At 35.7% G+C, this 25,218-nt stretch overlaps 1 protein-coding gene across 1 annotated transcript in view; it reads right to left on the bottom strand.

Moving 5' to 3' along the window:
• Positions 1–25,218, bottom strand: part of LOC129797890 (IDLSRF-like peptide) — a 122,271-nt gene that overhangs the window by 21,205 nt on the left and 75,848 nt on the right. Inside the window, exon 3 of the mRNA XM_055840764.1 lies at positions 21,713–21,841. Coding sequence (XP_055696739.1) covers positions 21,713–21,841 — 129 coding nt within the window. The remainder of the gene's footprint in view (positions 1–21,712; positions 21,842–25,218) is intronic.

Here is a 25,218-nt window from a genome sequence, read left to right as displayed (position 1 = left end):
GCCTCATATCATAACATAAAAGCGATCTCAATTTTCTCCATAGTAGGCCAAGAACGTGTTCTTTGTTCTTTGTAAACAAGTTTAAAAAAATATATTTTAAATTTTATAAGACACTTTGATGTATATGAAATAAAAGAAAGGCCTTCTGTAAGGTACTTTTGGCACAAAAAAAAATATTTTTTTTTGCTATTCTCATAATATTGCAAAAATGGGAAACCGCCGACGCCGCACCATAATTTTTTGAAATCCACGCCACCACAGCCGCTCTGTTTTATTTTTCAAATCGCCACCGCCGCCAATTAAATATCAAAATAGCGCCGCCACCACCAAAAGGTACCTCAGTTCCGATCTCTAGTTCGGACTTCCGAAAAATTGAGGGAAATGTCATGTTCACGGCCAATTTATAATCAGTGGACGACACTTGTATTATAAACTCGTATTTGCCGCGAAAAAACTGACAAATTTCGCTCGCGCGCGAAAAAAATGTGGCGGCGGCGCGCTTTCGCGCGCCGAAAATAACAATCTGCGGCGGCGGCGCCAAAAATAGCCTCGCGCGCCGCGCGCATCTGCTCCATTATGCTCCGCGCAGGGCTCTAGTTTGTAGTGTATCAGGAACTAACTTTGCTATATACGAGTTCATCATATCTGGGCTTTAATCTTTAGTAGGATGGATGCAAAACTCTAGTCATATATCAATCAGGATTCTGCAGTAATGAAAAAAGCCGATCTTTTAGACGATGGTCTCTAAATTATCGGTTTTCAAATCTGTCTTTTCTTATCCTAACGTATGATCAAATAACTTAAATAACGGCTGAAGGAATAAAATTACAGTTGCAGGCTATTGATACAAGGTTCGTTCGAACGATTAAGGGGATTACTCGAAGAAATCGAATGAGGAACGTTTCAATTTGTTAGGAGCTATTTTTCACGTTGCGAGGTCACTTTGGTTGATGTGGAGTAGAAACGTTTTAAAAGGTCATCAAGTCATCATGAAGGGTAGTCCACAGGGTAGTCCTAGGCCAAAGTAGCTGAACAAAATTTCGGATCAGTAACGGAATGGAAGATTGAGATAGATAAAGGGATAGGCCCTAAATTGCCTAAACTTTCAATTCCGTGAGGTGAAAGTGATTTGAAATGAGATATCAAGTAACTATATATAGATAAACCTTAAATCTCAAGACCCTTCAATACGGGCTTCAAACCTCTAAACACCTTTCTCGCCTTTCTCAATATCAGCAAGTCTGTACAAAGTCAGTATTCAATAAATATAAACTTTTCAAACTTTTTTCACTTGAGCTACGAGAAACTATCAATTTGAAGTTTGATTGAAGTACTTCAAATTTCATGATGATTATGATAAGAAAAGGCGTAGCAAAGCGTCCCAGGCTTTGCGAAGTGCTCGAAATCGTGACTTAGATGATACTCCTCAATTGTACTTTCGCATCTTTTATCGTTTATGGGTTCTCAACTGATTTAAAGCGATTTATAAATCATTTAAAACATTGCCTAAAAATATCTTAGGAGTAATATAACTGAATTTCGGATAAAATCGGTTTGGGATCTAGGCGTGATAACGGCCGAGCAGATGAACGGATGGACAAACAGCGTGACATTATTTCTCAAAAATCGTCTGAAATGGTGAAAGATGGAAATTTTCGGAGTGAAAAAGCAAAGGATTATATTTATACACTGCTCTCTCTGTGAAGTTCGAGTAGTAAAAGTGTACTAATAACTTTACAATATTCCCTAAAAAGATTGCTTAAACTTTAATTTGACATAAGAAATTGTGCATAAAAAAGGATTTACGTATAATATCTTGGTACTAAACTTTATACAAATTTATAAAATTTTACTAGAGGAGCTTATAGCTGTTCCTTCGAGCCCTAAACTGCGCGTGGATTTCTTGAAGAGAACAGAGCTTTACCAACGACTTTACCAACTTCTACAGATTCTTCTTTGTGTATTATTTCACAGTGAATTTTCCCCCAACTTTTTGTTCACATTAAAGTCTCTGTTTTCCAGTGACTTTCTTGTGAGTTTCCCCGTCCACGGAAAATTTGTACCTAATAGAAAAGGTTTGGGAGGAAAGTGGAATGCCACAAATCCACACAACTTTGGTTTAACTTTGAGATTTCTCACAATAAACGACAGCTTTTCTCTGATTTTCAATTATCCCCATCAATTTTCACTTTTACTCTTCATGCTTTTTTTTGTTTTTTTTTTTGGGACAAAGACCTCGTGACACGAGGCAAAGACATTTTTTTTTCTTTCAAATAAAGTCTGACCCGCAGGAGATATTCTCTCATGCGGATATTTTTGCTCCTCCGCATAAAAAGTGTTTTTAGGGCGGTTGCTTTTTTATGTAAATTCTCTCCATGTTCATTTTAATTATCCCACACTCCAAATGTGGATTGGAGAAAATTACAAGACTTCTTCCTAATTACATGCCAGTGAGAGCTTTTTATTGTTTACTCGGAGCTTTTCGAAGAGGCTGCAGTGGGTGGATACTATAACGATTTTCGTACAGTCAAATTCTTTACAACATTCTCACTCACGAACATGATTAGGCACATTTTCTCTCAAGGGTCTGTTAATTAGAAAAGTTCACAAACATGTACAATAAATAGTCTCTTATGGATGTTATTAAATTATTGCCGCAATTTCTCGATGTGATTCATTTTCACACCATTAATTATTTTAAAGCTATTGAGGCATGTATTTTGATTCAAATTTGTTATGAAAAGTACTCATTAGGTGCAAATTGCGATGAGCTCTATGAATAGGTCAATTAGAATGCAAATTCACAATTAGCGCACTTGACACTTTAATGTGTGGTGCGGGTGCAACTGTTGCATAAATCGCTGCGTTGCACTAATTCTGAGTGAGCCTGTATGTTTGACAAACGTTACAAAATTATTATTTTTTTTATTTCTGCAATAAGGAAAAAAATATTTTCCAACAATTTATTTTACTCAATAGCAACACTTTAACGCTCACTTGATGCGTATATTTGTCAAATGACGCCAAATCACTGGGTAACATCCCACATCATCATTAACTCATCGCTTTCATTCACAATGCATGACATGTTTGATTTAATGGTGGGGAAATCGTAAAATTTACCGCAAGAAGATATGCGAGGGAGGAGGAGGAGGAATGGAAGATATGGAAAGCCTTTCAATTATGAATTGAGACATTTTCACTGTATGGCAATTCATCTCGTGCTTGGGTAATTGAAAAGTCTGGTAATTGAAAATGAAATGATTCCATGTGATTGCTATTCACAAAAGTTTCTGATTTGATTTCCATTAGAGGATTGTATTTTCAGTTAGAAGTTTGTGTTTAGTTTTGGGAAGTGCATACAATTTGGGAAAATAAATTGATTGAAAATTTCTCTCTTAGTGGGGATATTTTTGGTTAAATGTTTTGAAGCTTTTGGAAAGTTTTTGGGGAATTTCTCTAATAAATAAACTTCGAGAGAAACTCATTTAAATAGCCAATTGAAAGCAATTTTCCGAGTTAAGCATTTTCATTAAAAAAAAAAAGTTTTGTTATTTAAAATTTAAAAATTCAATTGTTGATCATCACAAACTTGACATTTCTGAGTCATTCTACAGTGTCAAGTGAAGCTATTTTCGGGATCATGTGAAAAGGATTCCCACGTCAAATAAGACACATTTAGCTTGTCTCAGGGTTCAAAGTAAACATCAAATGTAATTTGTAATGACACACGAACTGCAGGGGTAGAATTTAGAGAAGGCGTCTACTCCTGCTAATAAAATTCCATCCTCAAAGGATAAATCTTCCAAGGCTTTCAAGCTTCAGCTCTATCTAAACCAACATTGTCGTATTTTGCAAGGGAATTAAATTTATTGGGCTTTTGTTGTTCAACCCACAGCTAATTTGCCTCACAAAGGTACTTCCACCCTAAAGCCACATACGATAATCTCAATGTGGTTTGGGGAGAAGATTTAATATTGCATTCAACCTCACGAAATATCACAAGTACCACATGGGTTTAAAGTTTTCGCTATATAGAATCCAGGATGTAGATGATTAATATTGTGAATAATTAATTGAGATTTATATCACTTAAGAGAGTCTATAATTGCTGGATTCTGTCTTTGAGTGTGGGAATAGGACTTCAGGGTATATTTCCAACCAGACAAGAAACCATTGAACTTTGTGGGTAAATATCTCACAATTACAGAGGTAACTAATCTCCAAGAGCCACGTGTGGAGAAAAAGTTCATAATCTCATTTAGAAAGTGACTCAATATCCATTCATTCGGACCAGAAACGTGTGCAAAATGTTTCTGTGAGGATCTTTCGTGTGGAGGTGTAGGATATGATACATAAAATGTATGCCTGAAGGAAAACTCATTAATTATGCATATATAATATGAACTGATTTTATATCAAAATTTTATGCAAGAATATTCAAAGTTTACGCTTTTGCAGAAAAGCCAACAGAAACCTCTTCAGGTATAAGGAGTGCATGAGTTGTTTCACTACCTTCCATCCATGTACATTCAAGGTTTCTGAAGTTTTACACGATGGAATGGGGTTAATACTGTACTTACACTTTAAGCATAATACTTCACTTTTGATGAATGAAAATAAAATTATTTTGAAAAAAACTTACTTAAAAAGTTCTATGCACGTCATAATAAATATTTTATTCCAGAGATTGCACAATATATATTTCTATCGCGTTCTGTGATTGGCTACAGACTCTGCAGAGCTTGAGCGCTTTTAAAGCTCTAGCCAATCAGAAAATAAAATGGGATTTAAAAATATTATGGATAATATACTTGTGGGCCCTTAATGGGTCAAGGGGTAAAATGCTATTCGCGCAAGTGTTCTGGGTTCAAATCCCCTTTAGGTCACCAGGAATTTGTCTGACGTTACAGGTGTTCGAATTGCATCCAATGAGCTTTATTACACCTCAGAGGTAATTCACGAGCGTAACCAGATAAGTTTTTGACTGGTTACTCGTTAATATGTTTTATAAAAATAATATTGTCTGACTGCTTAAAAGAAGGGTAAGTGTTTTGGATTAATATGAAATGGAGTGTTGTACCAGATAATTAATTTTGATAATGGCTAAATTTCCGATTAACCAGATCATCGACAAACGAAATTGACAGTAACCAGTAACCAGTAGGGGAGACTGGGACAAAAAGTCACAAATAGAAAATTTTAAAATTCAATATTGTGGAGCTAGGATCCACTTTGCCCTCCGTGGAGGTGGGCTTAGGGCTTGCTCTCACTCGCTCGCAACCCCACCTCGCTTGTTCCCGGAACTAATATGACTGAATGGACAGTAATAGAATTCCTTTCTCTCACTTCTTGGGAGAGAGTGTCTTCTTCTTTCACTGTCTAAAGATCGACTGCCTAAGGGTGAGCGAGGATCAAACCGAGCAAGCGGCGCTAGCCGGTGATGATAACATCACAAAAGAGAAGAATGCCACAAGCGGGTGATTTTAAGCTTTAGGTGGCGGGGGAGCTACCACATGCGGCCAATCCTGACATTCCGTCGTCCTCGGCGGAGACAGAGTTAAATTGGAAGGGTGCGAAAGAGGTCATGAGAACCTGTTCATGCTTCTTTTCTTTCACATCCACTGGCCGTTTTAAGATTGAATTTCAGGAATATCAAAGAAAAAGAAACCAACTACTATTTGAAAGTTAAGGTTATCATACCACAATTTTAGGCAAAGAGCACGCAAGATATTCATGGTCCCTAAAAGCAAACTTCTCTACCCAAGCAGTCTGCAGCCTGATTGGGAGATTGCTCACGATTAAGATCATGATTCCAAGTGCATTATTGGCTAAAGTTGAACCAAATATTTGCCGAGTATGACTACCGTTCTTGTAAATGATCTCCTAACCAGATCTTATTACCTGGTGTCAAATAGGGAAAAATAGATTTCCAAAGCCCAGTTTTCTAGTTGGATTCTTGTTCTAATTTTCTTATAGTAGATTGTTTTCCTGAAAATTTATTCTATTGCCCTTACCAAGACGGGGAACATTAAAATCAGACATGCAAGCATTCCTGCAGACTGAAATTTCTTGCACGTTCAGGAGATGTACCGTTCTTGTACTAGAATTTCCCAGAACGTTTTCACTCTTGTACTTTCCTTTTCCCAGAGTATACATCATCCTCGAACGCCCCAAAGGATCCATAATCCTCTGGTTCTTTGTGTAAGTTGATTTGTAGGGAGATGCACCGTTCTTGTACTGTAATTTCCCAGAACGTTTTCACTCTTGTACTTTCCTTTTCCCAGAGTATGCATCATCCTCGAATGCCCCAGAGGATCCATGATCCTCTGGTCCTGTGTGTAAGTTGATTTGTAGGGAGATGCACCGTTCTTGTACTGTAATTTCCCAGAACGTTTTCACTCTCGTACTTTTCCTTTTCCCAGAGTATGCATCATCCTTACCCTTTCCGGGGTATCCATCGTCCTTAGGTCACTCGTGCAAGGTGATTTACCAGGAGATGCACCGTTCTTGTACTAAAATTTCCCAGAACGTTTTCACTCTCGTACTTTTCTTTTCCCAGAGTATGCATCATCCTTACCCTTTCCGGGGTATCCATCGTCCTTAGGTCACTCGTACAAGGTGATTTACCAGGAGATGCACCGTTCTTGTACTAAAATTTCCCAGAACGTTTTCACTCTCGTACTTTTCCTTTTCCCAGAGTATGCATCATCCTTACCCTTTCCGGGGTATCCATCGTCCTTAGGTCACTCGTGCAAGGTGATTTACCAGGAGATGCACCGTTCTTGTACTAAAATTTCCCAGAACGTTTTCACTCTCGTACTTTTCTTTTCCCAGAGTATGCATCATCCTTACCCTTTCCGGGGTATCCATCGTCCTTAGGTCACTCGTACAAGGTGATTTACCAGGAGATGCACCGTTCTTGTACTAAAATTTCCCAGAACGTTTTCACTCTCGTACTTTTCTTTTCCCAGAGTATGCATCATCCTTACCCTTTCCGGGGTATCCATCGTCCTTAGGTCACTCGTACAAGGTGATTTACCAGGAGATGCACCGTTCTTGTACTAAAATTTCCCAGAACGTTTTCACTCTCGTACTTTTCTTTTCCCAGAGTATGCATCATCCGTGGACTCCCATAGGGTTCTTCTACCCGCAGGGTTGAAGAAAACAAGTCTGGAGCCCCAACTGAAATTGTAGTACGAGGACATCAATATACTGTTCTATTTAAGTCTTCAACGTCCTACGACTCTTAAGTGATACATCTTTCCATCTAGGCATCAATCAGCAACCTCGTCTTTTTCCATTAACATCTTTCGAGTTCCCCGAGAGCTTCGTTTACTGCACAACTCTTCAAATTGTCGGCTGCATATATTGCTCTGAATGGTTTCCGGCTAATTTGATATGAAGAAACGCCCTTCAAGATATCGGTCATGACCTTTGATCTCGTCTATTATATAGGGACCTATGTATTTGGGCGTCAATTTCTTCACTCCCTCTGTAGCCGGAGGATTAGAACGTATGAGGACGAGGTCTTCCACCTTAAATTTATGAGGTGCTATGGCCCTGTTATTATGAGCAGCGGCCTGTGTTTCTTGATGGCCTTTCATTCTCCTGGCTGCTGCTTCTCGTATATCTGGTAGAGGAATTATATTATATCTTCGATCTCCGTTTCTATAGCGGATGACACGACATTCACTAAGACATTTCCTGTTGCATTTCGAGGATCATAGCCTATCAATAACCTATGGGGTGTTTCTTTGGTGACCCTATTTTCACTAGAATTAATTGTCCACTGTACCGTTGGGAGATGTTTATCCCAATCCCCTCCATTTTCAGAGTTAGATAAGCATTTCAGAGAATCTTTAACAATCTTAAATACTCTCTCGATCTGCCCATTTGCACGGGGAGTTGCTACAGCTACCGGGGAATGACGGATCTCATTATCATTACAAAAATTTTGAAACTCTTTAGAACTGAATGCAGTGCCATTATCACTGACTACTACAACCGGAAGTCCGAAAAACTGCGAGACTTCCGTTATAACTTTAATAGCATTTTTAGAAGTTGGCCCAGTAACTCCACGTAATATTGTAAACCGAGTAAAAGCATCTATCAACCCCATTATATATTCTTTCCGTCCTGCAGCCATCGGAAAAGGCCCACAGAAATCAATATGAACTACGAAAAATGGAATAGGTTTCTTCTCGGTTATATACCACGTATGACGGTGTTCATCTTTTCCACCCTTGTGCATTAAACATCTCACGCACGCTTCAACATATTTCTTGACCATAGGTCTTATCCTAGGAAACCAGTATTCCCTCTCGATATTTTCTATTGTCCTGTTAAGTCCTGGATGACCCATTTCATCATGTGCATTACGTAAAATGTAGAATCTTAATCCCCTAGGCATTATGAATTTGTTTCCTTTATCCGTTTTTCGATATACTCGGTTATCTTTGACGTCATAACACTTGCGAAAAGACTGTAAATCTGGATGTCCTATAGCATTTTCCTCCAGAACCGTACGAATCCTCTGTATAGTTTCGTCCCCACTTTGAAGGGCAGCTACCCAATCTTCATCTCCGATTCCTATCGTGAGCACATTTGGTATGTCTCGATGAACGGGCGGTCCGACAGGATTCCTACTAAGGCTATCAGCGTGAGCCATTTTGGATCCCGCTCTATGCTCAATGTTGAAATCAAAGGGCAACATTCTCATCCACCATCTAGCTATACGCGAAATTAGGTGTTTAGTAGTCAACGAATGTTTTAATGAATGACAATCTGTTACCACTGTGAAATGTTTTCCCATTAAAAAATATTTAAACCTTTCCATAGCTTCAACTACTGCTAGAGTTTCCAATTCGTAACTATCATATCGTGCTTCGATATCTGTAGTAGCTCGACTAAAATATGCAATAGGATGTAATTTCCCTTTTGTGTCCCTTTGCATCAATACCGCAGCTAGTCCCAATTTACAAGCATCGCAATGTAATTCAGATTCAGCATTGGGATCGTATATTTTGAGAAGAGGCCGTTCGGTTAAATGAGATTTCAACTTGTTAAAAGCTACCTGTTGCTCTTCCTTCCATTCAAAGTCTACATTTTTCCTCATTAATTTTCGTAGTGGCATGCAATGATATATTAGCATACCCGGGAACGAATTGCCGGAAATATCCAGTAAGTCCTAAGAACTGACGTATCCCCTTGAGATCTTTTGGGCGAGGGAATTGAGCTACGGCTTCAATTTTGAACGATCCGGGACTCATTTTTCCTTCCGATATTTCATGTCCCAAATATGATACTGTGGAATAGAGAAACTTACATTTCTTTATTTTCAATGTCAGATTGTGCTTTTTGTTTTCTTAGTTCCTGTGTTTTGCATGTGTTTTGTTAACACATGCAGATTATCATCCGTGCTTTTAGTGGCTATGAGAATGTCATCTACGAAACATGAAATTCTATCATCTTTAATAGGGCCTATCACTTTATCCGTTATTCTCATGAAAAGGGTCGGAGAATTAGCCAGTCCAAAAAAACACTCTTTTATACTGATACTGAGCGTCCGGAGTCACAAAGGAAGTGTATTTTCGAGAATCCGAATGCACAAGAATCTGATGATAACCCATCATCAGATCCAGCGAAGTGAAAACTTCACTTTCCTGAATTTTGTGCAGTTCTTCAATATTGGGAACTGGATGATACTCTTTCTTGACTATGGAATTTAATGACCAATAATTGACACAGATCCTAAGTTCTCCCCCTTTTTTTAGAACAGTCATTGGACTCAAATACTCAGATGTAGATTCTTCGATAATGTCTTGATTTAAAAGGGATTGAATCTCTGATTTTACTAGATTCTTAATGATAATGCTATGAATGCGATATGGAGCATAACGAATGACTTTATCTTCTCTAAATTCTATTTCCAGTGGTCACCGTGTTCGTTCTTCCCAATTCGGATGTGTCACTCGCGACACTTTCACGAAATTTATCAAGTATCGATAAAAGGCTTTCCTTGTCATGACTTGTTGATTTGTCCCCGATATTTACATCTAACTCGTAAAACATTTTCCGAACCCAATTTTCAGAGGGTTTCTCGACCATCATGACTTCAGATTTTCGATTTGAGATTTCCTGCATGGTAATGTTTCCACTTGAGATCGCCCCCATAGCTCCCTTCTTTTCCAAAAAATCTCTACCTATCAGCAATGGACAATCTTGAAAGTGATCTGGTACAATTTACAATTCTACGTTGCGAGTTACATTGTCTATAGTTATGTTACTTTTTACCGATCCTAAAGTATAACTTGTATACCCCCCATAAGTCTTTAGCTTGATCCCCTTACCGTTTTAGTTCAAATTGCATTTTGTTTTTTTTTTTTAGCCTGTAACTGCTGGCTGAGTGAAAGATCACTGTGTCTACCATTTCCACCATGGGGATGTTGTTGATGTGTGCTGTTGTTTGCAACTTTTTATTTATTTTACGACTGGTGGGTTGCTCCACCAATCTAGTCCAAAAATCCTTTTTATTCTTGGGGCATTCAGCAATCAGATGATCTTTCCCATGACACACAAAATACCGACGATCCTTTCTTGATAGAAATTTGGTGTCCTTGTCGTATTTTCCCTTTTTCGAACGTCGCTTTTCCTCGCGGAATTTGGATTCTTGCTGATTCCTTCTGCGCCATCTGTCCTTCCTGCCCTGGGAATCTTCCCTTGAAACTTCAGTAGCTTTGAAAGTCTTATTTGTTGCTGGATCAAGATATCGTATTCCTTCTATAATGTCAGTATAATAAGTCAGTATAATAAGGTATTGAGTTGTATTTTCCATTATAAGTATTTTCTTATTCCCCTCCCCGGGTATTCTTTATAATATATTTGGTCAGGGGGACACTTTCATTTTTTTTTTCTTGGCCCACTTTTTCTTTGCTATGTCATTCTATAACATTTGCTCCTCCTCTATTTAACCCCTGTGGTAATCATTCGTGTTCATTCGTCTTCTGCGAACTTAGCATTTTTTTTTTAACCCTTTTCCTTAAATTTACCTAAGATTGCAATAGACATAATGTCTGACTGGCTTCTAATGTTGGGCTTTCCCCGGTTATTTAGACAAATTGTTTTTCATGGTCAGATACCACCGTTTGTTTTTATTTTTCAGGAATTTATGGTTTTCTTTTCCTAACACTTTCTGTTAATACTTTTCAACTATCCTTATCTTCATTCATAATTGCCTTATTGAGATCTACCTAAGCATTTCATTCGGAATTTCCCTTCATTCCAAACATGTGTTTGTCAGATGTTAGTCCACTGAGAATTTTTACCGATAATGAGCTCGAGTAAATGCGATCCTCATAAAGAAAGCTGGTAAAAATGCAAAGTTTACTGCGTACTCTTTGTAACCCATAAAGCTTGTCTACCACATTAGGAGTACACTGAAATTTTAAAGATTTTCATACCCACTCGAAAGGATAAATTATATTGCTATTCTTTTCTTTACTCTGGAGGATTTTTTTTTTAAGGTTGTTAAACATTACCCATCCAATTCCTAAGGTGCTGCCGACAATGATATACCCGTTTTATTGAGGATATACATTCCATTAGTCCTATGAGTAATACATTCTTGCCCAGCCATAAATGCTAATGCTACTAATTGCTGTTGGGTTAGGACGTACCGAGGATTCTTTGAACCGTCGCGACAAGATAATTGTTTTCACATGATCTTGTTTTGTATTGCTCGCATTTTTCTCCCACTGTTTGCCTCTATTGCGGAATGATTAATCAGGAAATAAGTTATTTATTTCATAAAAATCTCTTCTTTTTATCCCATTGGGAATGCCCCTTTCTTTCCGACCTAATTGTATTGTTAACTTATTTGATCTATCGTTAATTTCCAACTTATCTGTATACCCGTTGATCTCCTTTTAAACCATCTTTCCTGGTTAAGCATTCCGTCTTTTGTGATCCTCCTGGGCTCCAACTCAAATTGCTCTACACTACGATGCTTCTTCCCCATCGTTGGGCTTCCGTCGGAGCATGCTGCCACCTCTTATCACTTAATGCGTAGATAAATTCGCGCACTTTTTCACTTTATTGACTTTTCCCTTTTACTCACAATCCACTTTTGGGGATATGGGCGAATCCCACTTCTGATATGTGGAGCTAGGATCCACTTTGCCCTCCGTGGAGGTGGGCTTAGGGCTTGCTCTCACTCGCTCGCAACCCCACCTCGCTTGTTCCCGGAACTAATATGACTGAATGGACAGTAATAGAATTCCTTTCTCTCACTTCTTGGGAGAGAGTGTCTTCTTCTTTCACTGTCTAAAGATCGACTGCCTAAGGGTGAGCGAGGATCAAACCGAGCAAGCGGCGCTAGCCGGTGATGATAACATCACAAAAGAGAAGAATGCCACAAGCGGGTGATTTTAAGCTTTAGGTGGCGGGGGAGCTACCACAATATCTTCCAAGGTAAATAAGATAGCGGTTTAAATTTTTGTTCCATAGATAGCTTCCATAGGTCTTCTTCAATGTCGTAAGTTTGTTAGAATTTGAACAAGGAATTTAGAAAATAAAAAATATCGAAATTTTTAGTCCTACTTTTGAAATATTTTCCGTCCAGAAGATATCAATTATTAGCTACTTATATTAAATTTGATGCACTGGTGAATATTTCCCAAATTATATAGATATTCTTTGAATACAAATCCGCTATCTATTTTAGAATTTTACAAAGATTCTTTTCTCCAGAAATCCTTTTATTAAAAACGACCACTTGGGGTAAAAAGTAACAAAAGCTATGGAGCAAAAAGTAACAGAAACCGAAACAATTTCTGATGTCCCACGGTGAAAAGAAACGTTAATGCTATATGTCGCAGCTCGTTGTTTGCATTAGTCAAACGATTTGCAGTCTCTTTTGTGTTTTTTGTAAAATAGCTTAAAATGCGCTTTTTTCGCTTAGATAGAGAAAACGGTGTTTTACCAAGGTGTAAAGAATAAATTTCCTCTGAAAATATGTAATCTCGGTATTTTACCTAAATTTACGGAATCCCGTAATAAAACGAATCAAAATGTGATAGTATTTTATGCCTGATACTATTTGCCTCAGAATTTTTGAGAATGATCACAAAATTACACAAATTACAAAATGATCACAAATTAGAAGAAAATGACTTTTACAGAGTTGTAAAGCGGTAAATTTCCTATAAGACTGTGCTAATTAGAAATTTTTAAGGTGCTCGGGCAGCTTGTAAAAAAATAAAATACCTGTTTTGTGACTTTTTACCCCAGTCTCCCCTAGTGACTGGTTATTTTTAAGAATTTGAACTCTGATTTCAAATAGCAGGGGCTCACAAACCTATCCATGTATAAAAAAACGCAATATTTATGTTTAGAAATCCCTCTTACGAGAAGGTATAGTCTCTCTATAAGATGTTGTGCCAGTAATATTATTAAATATAGGGTAATATATTTCAATATTAGAAACAGACTGCATATCAGCTCCAATGTCCTAAGTTTGAAGTGCAATGTTTTCAATAATTTTTTTTATATTAATTTTCAAAAAAATCATATTTAACATTCGTTAAGAGTTTTATAAGTAAACCTACAAGAATTTTTACGAAAATGAAAATAATCCTACCTAACAAAAAAAAAAAGAAACGGTTAATTGAACGGGCCGGATCCAACTAAAAATGATATTGTAGAAGATTTTCCGCTAGACAACGGCAAAGTAGCGATAGTATCGTTACTTTCTTTGCCGTTGGCAACCCTCGCTACTGCAATCTCAAGGTTGCTTTCCTGACCTGCTTCAAATTAAGTGGTATGCATGTTGTGATACCTTGGTGCAATGTGTGGAAGAGTCAGTGAGGCCATTTACATCGTCGCATTAGATTGGGATTTGTTTAATTTTTTTAGGTATAAACGGCAAATCCAATACGACCCCTCGTATCGAATTGGATTGGATTTAAATTGTCCCAATTGTCCCAAATATTTTCGGACCGGGCGAAGTGAAATTCGGAGTTGTATTTGACGTTAAAACTAACCTCACTTTGTGTTGTTTTAGTAAGGAAGTGTTGCACAAAATAAAATTTTCAGGACTTTTTTTGTGTATTGTGCAAGGATATGAGCGACGACAAGTTTAAAAATAGGTGGCAAAGCAAGGAGACTAAGCTTCTCTTCTAAATTGTGCAGGAGAAGGAGGTTGTTGTGAGGATAGACTCTAAAAAAAATCGCAACCAAGCAGCTTTTGCAGAGTTCCTTAAACAAGAATATGAACGTAATGTTATAAGCAAATTGTGTAGTTAAATTTAAGAATCTTAAGCAAAAAATCCAACTTAAAAATCGAAAATATTATTTTTAACCTCACAAAAATGGCATCCCGCTAAAAATCCAATTCAATCTCAACAGTACGATGTTAACAGACAAGATTGGATTCGGATTTTGGGACAATCCAATCTTAATCTAATGCGACGATGTAAATGGCCTCAGTGTGTCATGGGAAGGCTCAGAGTGTGGATGCTGAGCCTGCGATTCCCAAAATGAGGGCGACCACCTGTTGATTATAAGTGTTAGTAGTTCAATAGGGCTACATTATGAATTAGTAGGACGACCTGGGGCAAAATGTAACAAGTTGAAAATTTTAGAATTCGATAATATTCAAGATGAAAAACCCGAGACTTTATAATTTTACCAGATAGTCTCCATGAATTCTTTAAACGTCCAAAATTTTAAGGGATTAAGGCCTCTGCACAATAAGAACAATTTTGACATTTTCATTTAAGGAATTTTTTTGAAGAAAATTGCTCTCAATCTGTAGAGGACTTAAGAAGTATAAATTAGTAGTAGAATGAGAAGTTTTCAAGATTAAATTTAATCAGAGATGTGTTTGTAAAGTATAAAAAATAAACTTTAAAGTGCAAAAGACTGCAAATTTCTCACAAAATAAATGCAGTGGAGATGCCTGATTGAGAAAAAAATGCACGTGTAGTGCTACAGCAGTGTAGGAGTTGCTAATTCAGTGCAATCGACGAAAGATAGTTAGTTCGGTAGCAAAATTTACAATATTCTTTCAATTCTGAGTCGACAGGAAGCTTAGTATGTTCTTTCTATCACTCAGCACACCCGCTCATAATTTTCTTTTTTAAAATAGAAAAGTTTTCCTTTTCCTTACATAAAAGTCCACTTTATCTCAGTAAAACTCCTTTTGCCCTCTTTCACACTTTCCCAATAGAGTTCTGAAGTTTTCTTTATATCAATTCACTATCCGGGCTTTTCTTTTACTCTACCATATCGCATATCCTTTATCTCATTTGCATTTAATGTGACGAGGACTTGAATGGTAAAAAAAGGAAGTCTTTCTCTCTCAGAAATAACTCAACTTCATTCATCGTATTCCCAAAAGCTTCACATCGTTATGTATACAATGATAATAAAAAAAAGGATTCAATTGATTTTTCACTTCATCCGGAGAGATCTCTCTTGTTGCTTCCACTTTTCAATGTTTTTTCTTTACATTGGGTTTCCCCTTTTCTTCCACAGAACATGGCATCGGGGTACAGTAAATAAATATGTGTTTGATGGTATTTCATAAAGGAAAATATTGGATTATTTTATGGAAAAAAATTGTACTCTGTCGTGCTAAAATAGAATAGGTATTATTATTGTTATTGGTATTTGCACACGGATACTCGTTGAAAGCTTCCATCAAATGTACTTATTATAAATTTTAGTCTAGTTCATAGGAAATGTCCATCTCTATTCAAAATGATAGTAATTTCAAATTCAAACATGACACTTGGTGGCTTTTATGTTGAAATTGGATTTTAATGTGCACTGTCAGAATCAAATCACAAGTACAATTCAAATATTGATTTATGCTTTAGTTTTGTGGCATACATAAATCCAAATCGAATGATGATATATGACAATCATATTGTGTAACTTTAAACCGAGAGCTGGCTACTGAAATTCGAATATTTGACAATATCTCTCTTTCACTGAAATTAGTTTTTTGCTCATTTATTGTTAGCATTAAAATTGGAGATTTATAGAAAAAAAAAACGCAAAACATCACAAGAAACGAGGTTTATGTTACTGAAAAATGCATCAGAAATATTTGCTCTATTTCATTAGGGCGCGGCAAAATTTTGGGATACAATAGAGCCCTAAATAGATTCAGGCTGATCTTCGAGAATATTTAACCCGTAAAATTTGGCGCTAAAGGATCAGCACAAACAATTATACAGTGACAGGTCAGGATCATCCATTTAGATTAGAGGTTCTTTACATAAGTTTCTTTTACCTAATATCGCCTGTTGAGGACCAGCCTAATGTGCTGGACACACCTACACTGACAGAGAAAAATAGGGGTGCAATTAACATTTTTTCTTCATATCTTTAACACTTTTAAGGTGGAAAAATATATCAACATTTTTTAAGGTTAATTTTACATCTTTTTAAGGGTAAAATTAATATGAAAAAGGGTAAGTTTAACCCTTAATACACCTAAAAAAGGGTAGTATTTACACCGATTTCGGATCAATACTACAAGGTAAAATTAACATTTCTGGAATGTTATTTTAACTTTTTCGGATTTCTCTCAGTGTACGATAAGCCGAGAGACGTGTTAACGTAATCAAATTAATGATTAGACTATACCGACTATACATTCCCATCTGTTTCCCACTAAGCCGTCTCTAGGCTTAAGCTGTAAGTCTCACTAGACCATAAGGGCCCAAATAGACTCAGGCTGATCCTCGAGAATATTTATTCTGTAAAAGGACAATGGACAGAAATGTATGGGGGCTGTTCCAACCCTCCGCTAGAGATGAAATAAGGCCCATTTTCTACATATTGGTGTATGATTTAAAAATTACCGAGATCCAAGTTAAAATGGACTGTCAGTCTTTGGGAAATTAACGAAACCGTTCTGAAAATTCATAAATTTGACATTTTATTTATCGATGGCTTAACCGATCTTAATGAATTCTGGTTCAAAGTCAATGCATGACTTAAGCTTTAAATAAATATTTTTAGATTATCCCTTCGTCTGGTCGATCTGCGGTAACTCCCATACAAACTAATCGTATTTTAAAGTCATCGCGCATTACAGGGCAACAAAATGAAAACTTTTTTTGTGTGATGGAAAACCATCGGTATTTTCGGGGTCCTTGATGTATCTTGAACATATCTCCCAAAAAAAACTTATAGTCCATCAGGCCAGGTTTTTGAGATATCTTAAAGTAAAAGTTTTTAAGATTTATGTACATATCATTATTTTGTGAAACTTATATTTTCTCAATAACGATATATCGTAAGTTGTTGATACCAAAGAACGATTTCTAAAGGATAATGCAAAGGATATTACCTAGAAGAAACCGTATTCCTATCCCTCCATTTTCCTTTTAATTATCCAGATTTTCCTCAAATATCCTCAAATGTCCTTTAATTTTATTAAGAGTGTTGCATCATTTTATTTCCTTTATAGAAATATTTTCCTTGAAAAAGGAGCTAGAATTGCTAAAAAGATCATAGGGTTAGAAAGGTACCGGTACCAAAGGAAATTTAACAAAAGCTTCAGACTATATATAATAATGGCTTAATTAATTTTTTTTCTCTAAATGTATTATTCAAAATATTTAAATAACAGTATCATTCAGAACCCTGCGATCTTCAGAGGCTTTAACTCTTTTTTTTTCAGGGAAAATATTACTGCACAAGAGACATTTCCCTACATACCACAATCCTTATTTATGAATCTAAAGGATGTTAAAAGATTTATGAGGACATTTATAATGACACTGTATTTGCACAAAATGTCGTTAATATTCAAAAAAATTAAACTGAATTTCGAACTTTCAAATTATATTTTCCCACGAGATTGGAAAAAATAGGAAGTAACCACATTAAGAAACTGTTTAAAGACATTTTTTAGTTGATTACGGATTTATAATAGGCTGGGAATTATTATAGGCATAGTTGATCTGTTTCGTTTCAGAACAAAATCAGAATTGTTGATACTTGAGTTTTTCGAAACTCGAACAAGACTTACAATGAAATATAGAACTATTTATAAAATGAGATGTATTCAGTGAATTTACGAATATAGAGCGATTGTAGTGCCACCATGCGATGCTTAGACCTAGCTCAAGTATTTAAAAACAAAGTATTTTTTTTATAAGAACGACGACTTATAATTCATAATTCACAAAATCGAGAATGTAGGGTTTGAAAATTTAATAAGTATTCTATGTTTCATATTTACATACCAACCATTGTTTTTGAATCACGCAATGTACAATCACTGATGTCTATGTGCTTTCATCCCACAATATTGCCCTGCATCTATATTTATTTTCGTTGGGATAAATTGTGTTTCAAATACGCATCCAATCGCAGACCTTTATTCATCGTTTCAGTATCTCTAAGAAAAGAATTGGAGGGGTTTTTCTGCTGAAAATTGAATAATATATAAAGCAATAATACTTGTTTCATGTAAACGAGCCTCTGGGCATCAACATGTACCATTTCGCTGAGAACTTGGAAGTGATTCTCAATGGACTTTTGCTCAGCATTTGTGGCCAAATGTACTGGAATTCTTCCTAAACTCATATTACTTTTTTCACCCACAAAACCCCACAACAATAAATCGAAAATACTTTCTATCTCCACACCAAACAAAATGATTTATCGAACACCCTCATAGCAAGAGTACATTTGAGCTTAAGAGATGGGAAAACACAAATATCATTCACATATCGAATCAATTAAATTTATCATGCAGAGAGATCCAAATAAATACATAAATGGGGCGGAAAACATGGAAAAAAAATTCCCATAAATTCTGGATATCATCCGTGATAGGGAGGTGTTTTCGACAGACGATGGATTAAGTGGAAATATTCAATATTCCTCATGCTGTAGCTTATGATAGTAGCACAAGATTAATCAACGACGGATTAAGAGATTGCTCTTTGTCTTCACGTCAACCCCAAAGGTACGGACTTGTTCTGCATTTTCCATTGTTGCACGACTCTAGGATTAATTTAATTTTAAGCTGAGTTGCATTTGTGTGTCGACAAAGAGATGGAAGATAAGAGGAAATATAAGCTCCAGTGCTCTAGCGTTGTCGAGAAAGCTCTAAGGATTCAGATAAAGTGAAGTGAGAACATATAAGCGGCTAGCGAATTGATGTTAAATATATGATACGAACATTTTGATAGCTTTCAGGAAGAGAAATTTGAGGTTGTAAAGCCTTGTTTTATCACTTAAGCTTTTAGTATTATCAGTGATTTGATCAGGCATTTCAAAAACTGTAGAATTAAATTTTTAGAAAAATGTGATTTTAATGTGATTTTTGAATTTGCAGATTGTGTAGTGTTATAGAGGTAATCAGCAGAATAAACGCCTTTTCTCAAAAAATAGAAAAACTATAAAAAGATACAATGCTTAAAATGAATCGTTAAAATCGATAAAATGAAATCTGAAATTTCGTAATAAGTAATTATATTCCCACTTAGTTAGTTCAATAACCGATCCAAGAATCGCGATGTCTTAGATTACCCCTATCTCATATATTCTTGTACTTCCTCAATATGAAGATTTGTTTTTCTGATAAAAACATGGCTCTTGTTTTTGGAAATACTTTTCAATTTTGAACTTAATCTTTAAATTGAAGCTGGTTTGTAATTTCCGATAAAAGTGATAATTTTGAAGTATAAAATTTATAATATTTAATAAGGCTGAAATAGGAATTTGTAATCTTTCTCATAATAGCTTGGAGCATATAGATGGCTTTTACTGCTCGAACTCCACAGAAAGAACAGTATATACGTAATCATCTCTTAATTTTTTCACCCCTCCTTCGCTAAATTTCTATCTTCTGCCCTCGCAGATCACTTTTTTCAACATATCTTCACATTTCAGACAATTTCTAAGAAATGACGTCAGGCTGTTTGTCCATCTGTCCGTTTGTCTGTATGTTACCACCCCAATAGATCAAACAGTTGGAAATAGAAATAGAGCCATATGGGACTTTCGGTGGACCATATAAGTCGGTGACCGTATCATTACATGCTCTTCATTTTCCGCCATCCTTTTCCTACCCCTTTTAGAGGGTACATTGGCGATCATTTCGTTCATATACGAAAAATATAATTGAATCATTACTAAAAAAAACAGGCTTTCAAGGTCACAAGTTAACCGAGTGGATCCATGTTTGTATTCGTTGAAAAGGTCTTGGAAATTCTAATAAGTGTCAACCGGTTCCAATAGGTTAGAGATCGGTTATGAACCGATATGTAATTTTTATTCAAAATTCAAATATATCTTTTCAACGAAAGCAGCCAAAATCCCGAAAGCCAAAATCCCGAAAGTCAAAATCCCAAAAGCCAAAATCCCGAATGTTCAAAATCCTGAAAGCGATGAAATTATATGGAGGATAATGTGTAGAATAATTTTCCAAAACACAGAAAATTTCCCTTTGCCTCCAGCAAGTGCGTGTGCAATCGTGGGAATAGCTATGACCTATGACACTTTTAAGTATTCGGGATTTTGGCTTTCGGGTTTGTGGCGGTCGGGATTTTGGCTTTCGGGAATCTGGCTTTCGGAATTTTGACCGGGACCCCTTTTCAAAGCCTTCTCGGGCGACTTTCGAGTACTCAATACATCTATTGAAATCGACAGTGAACCAGTAAATCGTGCTCAAGTGCTTTTGAGTTATAGCCAGGGGCCTCTCTACATTTCATTTTTCCATACGTTTTTGCATAGAGGCACTGAAGACTATTGGCAAGTTTTTTCCTAAAGAGAATTGACTTATCAGTCTGATATATTTCGAAATCGTGCATTAAAAGCTATCTAAAAATACATATTTCATAATGTTCGCCAAAATTATACAAGAACTACAAGCAAATTTGTTTAAGTCGCGGTGCAATAGCTGCAAAATTTTTACAAGGAAAAGTGAAAAATAGCTTCACTTTTTATTAGGCTTGGTGGGCCCTTGATCTAACTCAATAGTTCAAAGCAAAGCAGGTTATGTTTTGGACCGTCTTTTTCGAAAGGTTTATTACAAGAATATTATTCCATATTAAAAGAGAAGAGTTTTATTTAAAATCAGGGGCTAACAAAAGTTTGAAAAACTTTTTTTTTCAATTTATTTGGAAGAACATGTTTTTTTGAGAGGCTTTTATTTCATTTTGAAATCCTTTCTTTCAGAGTATGCATCAATATCACTGATTGAGCTTTAATGAAGTATTTTAAATAATATGAATGGACGTAATAATTAAAAGAATATTAGAGTATGTTTTTCAACCATTTCTACTCTCACTTCCCTATTTCTAAATCCTAAAGAGAGCATTGAACACGTTCTTTTATTTCTCAATCTCAATATAGTTTTTACCCACTTTTAGCTACACACATGAACTCTCATTTGCAACCTTTGTAACATAAAAGTATTTTCCATCGCTGCGATTATGTACTACAAAATCATTCTATTTCCGTGATGAAAGCTCTTGATATTGTGAAAGAAAAACCCTCTTGAAAATTCAAAAGGTAAATTCTAGGAAATAATTGAGCAATTTATTCCACATAAAATGGTTTTTCTCCCTCAATTTTTTCGTTTAATTGATTTTCCAAACGAACTTTGTTCTTGACGGAAAGTTTTTGACTTTTTGATTGTTTATCTGCAAACTAGGAGTTAAATTGTTATTCAACTCACCTGCTGTGCAGAGTCTCATGTCCTCATCGTACCCATCTGCACAATCGGGTGCCCCATCACACAGGTACTGGATGGAGATACATTGATCACTTCCAGGACACTTGAATGGTTCGTAGGGATGGCAGGACTCTGAAAGAGAACAATATGTTAGAACTGAAATAATACTGTGTAACAGTTAATTCATTTGCTAAAAGAGGTAATACCAGTTATACATATTAACAGAATTAAGACCAAGAAGACATTGATGATGCTGTCAATTTCGCATATGGAATGAGGAAATTAATAATTAAATTCACTATTTTAATTGGACGTTTCTCCTTTAAATAGAAGCTCAACACTTGGAATTCAATGTAGTGGGTGACTTTCCTAAGAGTGGAATCATAGTCAGAGGAAAAGACAAACTTTTTCCATTTTCTCTTGTTCAAATCATCGAGTTTAAATGCTCAAAGAGCTAACAAAGTTTAAAATGTCAAAGAATTTTAAATCACAGTCTCTCATTACCTACAACGGTGTTCAAAAGAACAAAGAACAATCCACAGCAATTGTTTTATTGTGTTTCAAATGATAAAGAAACAGAAGTTTCTGAGTTTTCTATTGCAGGAAAACAGAGGTATTTTTAGCGTTTCAAAAAGTGTAAAAAATAAAAGACAAGGGGCTAAGATTTCGAGAGAATAACATTTACAGTTCTTCAAATTGGTTTAAAGCAATTAATGCTTTAGTAAGCACATGAATCGTCGTTTATATGTTAAGAACTATGCTAACTGAATTTCGTGTGTTCTCACTAAAAATCTCTCTATTAAAAATTCACTTCTGGCATTTTCATGCACTTGATAACAGAATTACCCGTCTGACACAGGGTAAGGGGGACCCAGCCTTGAGCCATTAATTAACACCCAACTTTAGGCACTATTTTAGCTCTCATCGGCAAGATCCGAGTGGTAGGCACAAATTAAGGACTGAATCTTGCCACGTACATCAATGGCGGTGGAATGAAACTGTCAATTTCACATCCTGATTTCACCTTCGAATTTTATATAAATGATAGAAGCTACAAAGATAGGGATATGTTTTATTTGATCATGATGAACGATTTAACACTTAAGAAAAGCAAAAACTATTCTGAAAAAAATTGTCTCCTAAAAAATACCGCCGAAAGGAAATAAAAACACGTATTTCAACATTGGAAATTTGTTTATAGTTACCACGACACTTTTCTCTAGACGAAACGCACTCACGCACATTTATTATTATTAAAAAAAAAACGCTAAAAACACTGAGAATCTTTGTGATAATTTTAAAACAAATAAAATGTTTTGGAAAATATTCCATCTTGTCACTGACAGTCGAGCAACACGGCCGGCAACATAATTTTCGTAGTTCCGCTCTTCACCACCATGAACGCAAAACAGTGTCCTTCACATATATTTAGTAAGGGGTATTTTGTATGGGAGCTTCTTAAAAGTAAGGTATGAAAGATAGGGGTTAATTGAGGCTATAATCCACGCTTACTTGGTCAGACGGGTAGTTATTCTTTTTGTGTTTCAAATTTGAAATAACGTTTTTTTTCATTACAAAGTGCTTAAAGGGATTAAAGTTAATTGGTCTCATTGAAAAGTTTCCAGTTAAAACAATCACTGACACAAACTATGATAATATTATTGCCTGTATTTCTTTAACCTTTTTGAAGATGATCAAAAATTTGTCTAAAAAATTGTTCAAAAATAGTACACTCTGCGAATTATGTTTCCTAATAGAGAATATTTGTGTAAAAATTGTCAACTCGGTATAGAAAAGAAAACGAGAATTTGAGATTTTTTTTCTTTACAATTACTTTACTTACTTTATTCTTTACTTTAATTTTTTTTACAAAAAGATCCAAATTTAACCAAATCGGTTAAAAATAAACACTAAAAATTGATTAACATTTTACGTATATTTGAACGATATGACCACTTAGGCTACCTTTAAAACATCAGAAAATAAAAAAAATCTATAGTGTTGTTTCCGAAATAAATCAGAAAATAAATCAGATGGCAAAGCGACCCAGTTTTGCGGAGTTCCCTAACTAAATAACAAGAAAGAAGCTCTCCATGTATTATATTTTCGCATGTTTTTTGAGTGCATACCTTCTTAATACCGATTAAATATATTTTAAAAACTATTCCGAAATAAAAAAAAACTTAAGAAAAGCTGATTTTAGAATGTTTTAGCATGAATAACGAGTATGCGAACAAATAAAAAGTAAATCCAAGAAGGATCAGTATCAGGTACGGGTACATTATCAATTAATAACCGACTAAGTCTGACGCAGCCCGGTTAAAAATTTCAATATCTTTAAAAAATATCCAAATTTTAGCGAATCAGTTGAAAAATAGACCCTCCAATGTGGTTAAACTTTGACCTTACAAAATTCGATATCGAAGGGTGTAATAGCCACTTTGACTACCTCCGAAACATATTTGAAAATGAAAAATTATAGAGACGTTCTCGAAATTAACTAAAAGTCATGTTTATTATAGCTGAAAGAGGGGAGTGAAGGGGGGAAGGAAAAAAGACTGTCCTAGATAATATTAACTTATGAGGGGTGGGTCGTCGAAAACTAGAAGTCGATATCTCTTACCGTTTTAGTTGGAAGACAACGGGTTATACTGCTTTCTCTTTGAATTCGGGCAGTAAAAAAGGCTTTGTGATTAAAATAAAGATCAATAATTTAGCAGAACCGTTATCGATATGGGCAAAGCCCTTTGCTTTGTGAAGGGTCCTGAGTTTGATTCTTACATCGAATCCATATTTTGCTAAAAATAAAACCATTTCCATTATGATTCTTTTATAATTATGAGATTAGCCACAAGTAGAAAATTAATTGCTTAATTTGTGGGTAATACCTTGACTTCGACCCAGCTAAGTAAAATTCCTGAAAAGTCTTCCTCATAAAAAATTTAGCCGGAACACGAGCTTGCTATCTTGTAACATATTGAACAAGTTCTAAACAGAGTAATTAAATATTAAGGTGAATGCTTTTGAGAAAATTTTAGCCCTTTCAGAGGGATTCCCTAAAAGTTTTAGTAAACTTTCTTGGTTTTTATAAGGTTAATTTGCATTTTGTCCTTTAACCGCAGACAATCTTATCAAAAGGTCACAAAGTGATTGAATGTTTTGGCAAGAGAGAAAATCTTGAGTGAATCGCTCAATTGTACGACACATCAGTCAATTAGGATGGATCCCTGATACATCCTTTGTGATATAGAAGATAAATCTCCAGTGGGAAATCCTCAGAGGAAATGAAGTGAAAGGTTTTCTTCATTTTTTCTCCTATATTTTTCAATTAACTATGGATTCTTTGGCGTTGTCTCCGTGTTCTTGTCCCTGGCACATGAGTAAATGTGCAATTACGTGTAATTAAATTTGCAAGGGGGAAGATGTTAAAAGAGAAAAGCCCTTGTAGGATGAAAATCAATATACCCAGGACATAGTCTGTATCCTCAGCGAAAGGAAAATTTATTGAA

The sequence above is a fragment of the Phlebotomus papatasi genome, chromosome 1 (assembly GCF_024763615.1).
Source record: "Phlebotomus papatasi isolate M1 chromosome 1, Ppap_2.1, whole genome shotgun sequence".
Classification (NCBI taxonomy): domain Eukaryota; kingdom Metazoa; phylum Arthropoda; class Insecta; order Diptera; family Psychodidae; genus Phlebotomus; species Phlebotomus papatasi.
The sequence above is the reverse complement of the archived record's forward strand: the minus strand, read 5'-3'. Positions and strand labels throughout refer to the sequence as shown.